General features: G+C 33.9%; 2 protein-coding genes across 6 annotated transcripts in view; one reads left to right on the forward strand and one right to left on the reverse strand.

Moving 5' to 3' along the window:
• The window catches only part of LOC123681375 (leucine-rich repeat flightless-interacting protein 2), a 27,492-nt gene extending 19,834 nt beyond the window's left edge, over window positions 1-7,658 (forward strand). For all 5 annotated transcript variants that reach the window (XM_045619763.1, XM_045619764.1, XM_045619765.1 and 2 more), the window contains 6 exons: window positions 1,445-1,554; window positions 1,637-1,932; window positions 3,347-3,511; window positions 3,572-3,756; window positions 4,124-4,270; window positions 6,414-7,658. In XM_045619763.1, the coding sequence (XP_045475719.1) occupies window positions 1,445-1,554; window positions 1,637-1,932; window positions 3,347-3,511; window positions 3,572-3,756; window positions 4,124-4,234 (867 nt within the window). In that variant the 3' untranslated portion in view covers window positions 4,235-4,270; window positions 6,414-7,658. The remainder of the gene's footprint in view (window positions 1-1,444; window positions 1,555-1,636; window positions 1,933-3,346; window positions 3,512-3,571; window positions 3,757-4,123; window positions 4,271-6,413) is intronic.
• Window positions 5,965-6,324, reverse strand: LOC123680186. The gene has a single exon (XM_045617966.1). It carries the CDS (start codon window positions 6,322-6,324, stop codon window positions 5,965-5,967), a length of 360 nt encoding a protein of 119 aa, XP_045473922.1.
• Window positions 7,659-7,672: the final 14 nt, after the last annotated feature.

A 7,672-nucleotide genomic window follows, 5' to 3' on the forward strand; every position in this document is an offset into this window, starting at 1 on the left:
AGTTCTTTTTCAATAAAAACAATTGTAAGGTGATTCTCGATGACTCGCCGACAAATGTCTTCCAATATCTCACCAATAACTAGACAGATGTTGATTTTCAAATCGTCAATAGTCTTAAGATTATCCGTCCAAACATGTTCATTCGCATAACCACACAAAAAAATCCAAAGGCGATAAATCACATGATCTTGATGGCCAATTCGCATCGCCAAAACGAGAAAATTCGCATCCTTTGATATTTTTATTGCAAAAAAGCCAAAACGAGTTGTGTTGTGTGGCCTTTTGCACCATCTTGCTGGAATCGCATCTCTTCCAATCTCATAACATTAATTTAAGACAAAAAAAATCGGTAACCATTTGGCCATAGCGATAAGAATTGACGGCTTGTAACACCTTCTTCATATTCAAAGAAGTAAGGTATATAACTTTAAGTTGGGATTACTGTTTAAGATTTAACAGCTGTCAAGTGATTTATTCTCAGTTTGGTTTGGCAATTCCTCATGAATAGACTCACGCCTGAACAACGCTTGCAAATAGTGCAATTTTATTTCGAAAATAATGGTTCTGTGCGGAATACGTATCGCGCACTACGTCCATTTTATTTTGTTTAGCGATGAAGCGCACTTCTGGTTGAATGGCTACGTCAACAAACAAAACTGCCGCATTTGAAGTGAAGCTAATCCTCAGGTGTATGTCGAAACACCGTTACATCCAGAAAAACTGACTGGTTGGTGCGCTTTATGGACTGGTGGAATCATTGGTCCGTACTTCTTCAAAAACGATGATGGCCAGAACGTTACAGTCAATGGTGATCGGTATAGAGCCATGATTACTAACTTTGTCATTCCTGAATTGAACAACCATGATGTCCAGGAGCTGTGGTTCCAATAATACGGCGAAACATGTCACACAGCTTGTGCCACAATCGATTTGTTGAAAGACACGTTTGGTGACCACCTAATTTTACGTTTTGGACCTGTGAATTGGCCTCCAAGATCTTGTGATTTAACACCGCTAGACTACTTTCTGTGGGGCTATGTAAAGTCATTGGTCTATGCGGATAAGCCACAAACCCTTGATCATTTGGAAGACAACATTCGCCGTGTTATTGCCGACATACGGCCACAAATGTTGGAAAAAGTCATCGAAAATTGGACGTCCAGATTGGACTACATCCGAGCCAGCCGTGGCGGTCATATGCCAGAAATCATATTTAAAATGTAATGTTCTCCAGTAAATAAAATTTGAGTATATTCTCATTTGTAATTATGGTTATGGTTCTAAAAGCTATTTAGGAGTCATAAATACACATTGTAAAATATGTTGACGAGTTTGATACTACTGTCACAGATAACGAAAGTATCCTTACATTATGAACAAATTCTGTTTTAAAGTTTACTATAATTGAGTTCCAGTTAAATTAATATTTTTCTTTTTGTTCCAGCATGAACTTAGAGAAGTAGAGGACAAATTTAGGAAAGCTATGATAACTAATGCTCAACTTGATAATGAAAAATCCGCTCTTACTTATCAAATAGAACTACTTAAAGATAAGTAAGTGTTACAAATTCTGTCACAGTTATTCTATACCAAATGGTGTTGCTTTCTATATATTGATATTCAATTCTGTTTTCAGATTACAAGAATTAGAAGAAGAGCAATCTCAGTTGAAGAGAGAGCACAAAGAGAAATGTAGAGAACACGATCAGATGAAGAGGTTATGTACAAAGCTCAAACTCGACCTCGAAGTAACGAAAACGGAGTTAGATGAAAGGGATAAACTTATAACTGAACACGGCTTAGTGATAGTGGCTGAAGAGATAGAAGAAACCAACGGTGATATTAGTATGAGTAGTGTGGGTACCCCCAAAAAGTCATTAGTGAAGGTAGAAAATGCTAAGTTTTTAGAGAACGCAGGCGATGGCACGTTAGGTGAGTGAACATTTTAACTGAGACTGCATCAGAAGGAAATCGAATAACTGTTAGTCTATTTCCACTTTTTTATTATTTAAATAACAGTTGTTTCGCAGCACAGTAATTTCTCCAGATTTTTAAATTTTGAATAACTTAATTTTTGAAATGAAACAAGTGTGTAAGAAAGAGAGAGAGAGAAACTAAATTTATTGATCATGTTAATCAAATGGCTATCGACCGCAGTCTTCCAGCCAGTTACATACATTTTATATTACATATCAGTAGTAAATATTGAAAAAAAAATAATATTCTAGTGATTCCAAGTATTCAAAAAGTGGCAAAGCTAGTAACATTGCCTCTGGTGTAGTTGCTCTACTGTAATGGTGCATCAATGGCTTCATTAGGTTGATATTATTTTGGTTATTGATGAATTTTTTGCTCAATTTTTCCATTCTTTCCAGTATTGTCTCTATTCCCGTTGTCTGATATAAAAGCTGATTGGATGGATTGTGCAGTGGGTTGTTGGGATGTCTTAGTTTTGTAATCTTACGTAAACAAGTTTTTTCCGCTACTTCAATAGTATTCAGAGCTGTTTTTGTTGCATTTGAGAATTTTATATGTCCATAAAGGTCTGCATATCATTTTGTATATGGTACTAGCTGTTTTACTACTGATTCCCATGTTTTTGTTTGTAAGAGATCTAAACTGCCCAGCTCGTGTTAACGCTTTTTTCTTTTGAAGTTTTAAGTGTGCTCTGAAGTTCAACTTGTTGTCAATCTTTATGCCTAGATATTGGCATGAATCTGCTGGAGTAATTTTGTCACTTCCAAGTTTTATATTGGGAGAATTGGCGTTGATTTTATGGTTAAACATGAGTTTTGATTTCGTTGGGTTGTATTCTCCTACGTCTCATCCATGTCACTGTCACTGTTACATCTGCCAACTTCTGTAGTCCTTGTACTTGTAATTTTCTGTTTTGCAGGAAATTGTTTATAATATTTATCAAATAAATGGGGCACTTTAGATAGAAAATTTTGAAGTCAGACCGGCGTGCCAGACACTGTCGAAAGCTTTTTGAATGTCCATGAATATAGCAACTGTTTTATTTCTCAAATTTTTTATTGCATTTTGCATTGAACATTTGAAGTTTAGTATAATTAAAGGGTGTACGGTCGATGTCTTCTTTTATCCGAATTGATATGGTGGTATATATTTTCCTATCTCATTGCATATTCTCCCTGGCAATATTTTTTCAACATTTTTCTCAATGTAGGTAGAATTGTAATAGGCCTTTAGTTCTCTATGTTGGAATTGAAACAATTTCATTCCAATAATTAAAAAGTGGAAATAGAATAACTATCATTTAATCTTAATTAATTAATCAATATTTGAAAGCATCTGAAAGTTTGGTAATCATTCAATTCAATTGCAGATGTCAGACTTTCAAGATTCATCAAGGAGAAACGGGATCTTGAAGACGAAATAAATCATCTTAAATTAGAATTAGAAGAAGAAAAAAGTAAAAAGCGGAAGTCGCATTCTCTCGGAAGTACCAATGGTCCAGTGTCGGATTACGAGACCGAAGGAGATACACAAAGTATGTATTTTGATTGAACGCTCAACGATCCAGTTACTGATACTCGCGATTTGTTTGTAGAAGATGGAAGTAGCTTATTGGCAGATTATAAGTTCAGAGCCCAAAAAGCAGAACAGGATGTCGCAACTTTGCAAGCAACAGTTGCGAGATTGGAAAGCCAAGTGGTGCGATATAAAGCTGCGTCAGAGGCTTCTGAAAAATTGGAAGAAACCCTGAAAACCGAGAAGAGAAAACTTCAGAGAGAAGTAAGATTTATTTGTAGCATTATCGTCTGTATGTTTTGGGAATGTAATCTTCCATCCCTTTCAAACAATCAGATGCAAGACATTTTTGGGAGTCTGAAACAGTGTTTGAAATATGCCCTAAGTGTATTCCTTCGAAAAATACAGGCTATTTTATGTTTTTTATCGAAAACTTCCAATTGTGCGTCTTCATGATTTCTTATGAAAAGTTTTTAATAAAATACCTAAAACAGCTTGTATCTCTCAAACGAATATACTTAAGACTTATGATTCAAACTCTCCAAAATGTCTTGCATCTCTACTGAAAGCCTGTACAGTTATTTTTGAAACGCCCTGTATATCTCTGAATTTGCTCTTTTCAATCTTCTAGGCCCGAGACGCCATAAATAGGGCAGAAGAATTAGAAACATCGAATCTGCATTTGCTCAAACGGTTGGACAAACTGAAAAATGCAAAATCAACACTACTGAAGGAACTCTGACAGAAATAACAATAGAAATTTGTATGTTCTCTAAAGGTAGGTGCATATCTTCTTATAATTTCCAATTTTTCTTTATTTATTTATTTTTATTTTATTCATTCATTCCCGTCTCTCAAACAGCAAAATCTGCTGGTGTCAGAGAATAAGTTTACATAATAGTTTTAAAAGAACAATATTTCAATTTTGATAAAAAATAAAACATCAATTCTAAATTCACAATCCAGTATATTTTTAAATAAGTTTCAGAGCAACACGAATGCTAAATTTAGTGTTGGAATACGCTCTATTGGTGTGACGTCACACACCGCCATATTTGGTTCTCCTGTCAGTGTTCGGAATCCAAACAAATAAATTGTCATTCAAATTAGTACGGTGTCGTTGAAGGAATTGGCTTATTTTCATAAACAAGAGTATTTGAGGAACGATTTCAGTATTAATTGGTAGACAGAAGGAACGAGGTTAATACCAGTAAGTTTGAATCCTGTATCATTCCCCAGATTTTGTAAAAAGCCGTGTTTATTAGTTGAACTTCAAGTTCGAACTTACTGGCATTAATCTCGTGCCTTCTGTCTATCAATTAATAGTAAAATCGTTCCTCGAATAATCTCATTTATCAAAATAAGCCAATTTCTTCAACGACACCGTACTAATTTGAATGACAATTTGTTTGTTTGGATTCCGAACACTGACAGGAGAACTAAAATGGCGGTGTGTGACGTCATCACCAATAGAGCGTATTGCCTTCTGCAACAAGTATTAGACGATATTTTCTCTATTTCAGTCAAGTTTTGTGAAATATTGTCGAAGTTCAGGTTTATACATCCTAGTGATTTTTGTATTTTATCTTGGAAGTTGGTGTGACTGTTACGAAAATTGACAGATTACGGAACTTGAATCGTACGCATTAAATTCGTGAATTATGTCTGACAAAATCGATTTAACACCACCAGAATTAAGAGAAATTGCGAATGATATTGCAAATCATTTCACTATATCCAAATTATATTATGTATATTGACGTGTTGAAATTTGATAGGATCGGAAGTTAGTGTAGACAACCACAAAACGAAAAATATAACTGAAAACAATGCTGCAATGAGTTCATTACAGCAACGTTTTTAGTACTGTTCGGCACTGATTTAATGTTATACGAATATTATCATATATATTTCAGATAAAATTATCGTTCCGAAGATTTAATTCGATGGTGAGGAATATCAGTCACAAGGAACAGTTGTATACAATTTATTCAATGGCAACGTTTCTGAGCATTTAGCTCCTTCATCAGGCCTATGAATAACAGTTATAAATCATTCGAATACATCGAAATCATCAAATAAATGTCCATAAAATAAAATGGCATTATCAGGATATCATAAAAAACCACATCAAATAAGACGTATAAGTATCATACTTATACGTCTTATTTGATGTGGTTTTTTATGATATCCTGATAATGCCATTTTATTTTATGGACATTTATTTGATGATTTCGATGTATTCGAATGATTTATAACTGTTATTCATAGGCCTGATGAAGGAGCTAAATGCTCAGAAACGTTGCCATTGAATAAATTGTATACAACTGTTCCTTGTGACTGATATTCCTCACCATCGAATTATCATATATATATATATATATATACATAATCTGTATCCCATTTGTTACCTTTCGGTGTATGGGTTTCATTATCTACATTTTCTAACTTAACAATAACTTAAGAATAATTCTAATTTGATTCAATAAATTTCTTCCATTCTGTCCTATTTGATGTCATCATCTCAGCTTCCCTGACGCTTTTCCCTCTCTTGCTTATTTCCTCTTCTACCATATCCTCCCATGTTTGTTGCGGTCTCCCCCTTTTTGCCTTTTTCTCGACTTTTGCCTCCCATATTTGTTTGATTGGTCTCTCCTCCTCCATACGATGTAAGTGTCCCCACCATCCCAACTGCCTCTCACCCACAAACCTTTCCAATGATTTTATCCCTAATTCACCTCTTATGTCCTCATTTCTCCTTCTGTCCATCCTTGTAACCCCCTTCAATCCTCTAAAAAATTTCATTTCTACTGCCTGTAGTTTACTCCTCATTCTCTTTGTTGTCTTCCAAGTTTCACATCCATACAAATATTATCATTATTTATGGAATATTATCATTGAAGCTTTTAATTCTTTTGCAGAGTTACACTGACGACTTGTACATTAGAAACAAGAAGAATCATAAATAGTTTCATGAGCAATCACAACTCGAGATTATCCCATTCCATTTGAAAAGTGTGCTTCTTTGTATCTTGTCGATTTATCTCGTTGGCTTTCTTCGTTCGAAGCGATAGTATTTTTATCAACCCATCAGATGAATATTCAAAACGTATTATTGGACCAGAGATCACTTCGTTTGACTTGGGAGTATCTTCAACTCAAACGGTCCTTCTGATTAAGTGAATATCAGACAGGATCGTTACGCCTGAGCAAAAATTCAAAGAAATAGGTTAAGGTCGAAACATTATGACTTGACCGTTTATGTCACATTGTGTAATAGTTCTTTGGATTAAAAAAAAACTATAAAATCCTACCATTATGAACTGTGATATTAATTTAACAATCAAACAGGTGGGGGTGTGATGTCAGGTCATAATTTTTTTTTAATTGAAATTAAAACTAACAATACACCATATAGCAAGCTTTTTTATCACACAATACTGTAAACGTGGAAGCAATTGAAATTTTTTGGGAGGATTGGTTTCTCTTCGAAAGTTTTAAATTTTTTCCTTTTGCAAAAGGAACCATTAGGTGTTCAGATGAATCTGTCTGGGTTTTTCGGAATCTTTATTTTTCCTCTCGATTTTCACCTATAACTTGCTAAAAAGTACAAAAATCCACTTTTACAATGATAATAGAAATTACATACGATCAAAGGAGTGTCAACTAGCAGTTGCGTGTATTTTTCTTTGTCAATTATTGTAAGAAATTGGAATCCGTTAGGAACTATGTGCCATTTTGAAATTTTTATTTACCCAATTTTCACAAGTGGTTGCTTCCATCAATGGTTATACTCATCGATGTTTATGATCTATTTTAAAACTTTTTGTTTTCAGTTTTATCTCAAATTTATCCATTGTCCTAAATTTTATTATATACCCGTTATATTTTTGTGTTTTATGAAATTTATTTATTATTGTAAAATATGAGTCCTTATTTATTGAGTTTCTTCATTGTTAAGATTGTAAATATGTAAAGAAATAAGGAATTTCGAGACCTCAGGTTGGAAAAGATCTAATTCGCAGCGATATCATCCCGTACTAATCGGAAGTAGTTTATATTTGATTAAGAAATTTTTAAAGTGCTCAAAAAACATGCAAAATTTCATTATGTATAAGAACAGACGTATGTATTTAGCTGAATAATCAATAAATTAATACATTAATGATATGTGTATCAA

The sequence above is a fragment of the Harmonia axyridis genome, chromosome 5 (genome assembly GCF_914767665.1).
Source record: "Harmonia axyridis chromosome 5, icHarAxyr1.1, whole genome shotgun sequence".
NCBI classification, from domain to species: domain Eukaryota; kingdom Metazoa; phylum Arthropoda; class Insecta; order Coleoptera; family Coccinellidae; genus Harmonia; species Harmonia axyridis.

Excerpts from the sequence above, each read along its gene's own strand:
- LOC123680186 (XM_045617966.1), bottom strand. The coding sequence starts at position 6,324 with ATGAGGAGTAAACTACAGGCAGTAGAAATGAAATTTTTTAGAGGATTG.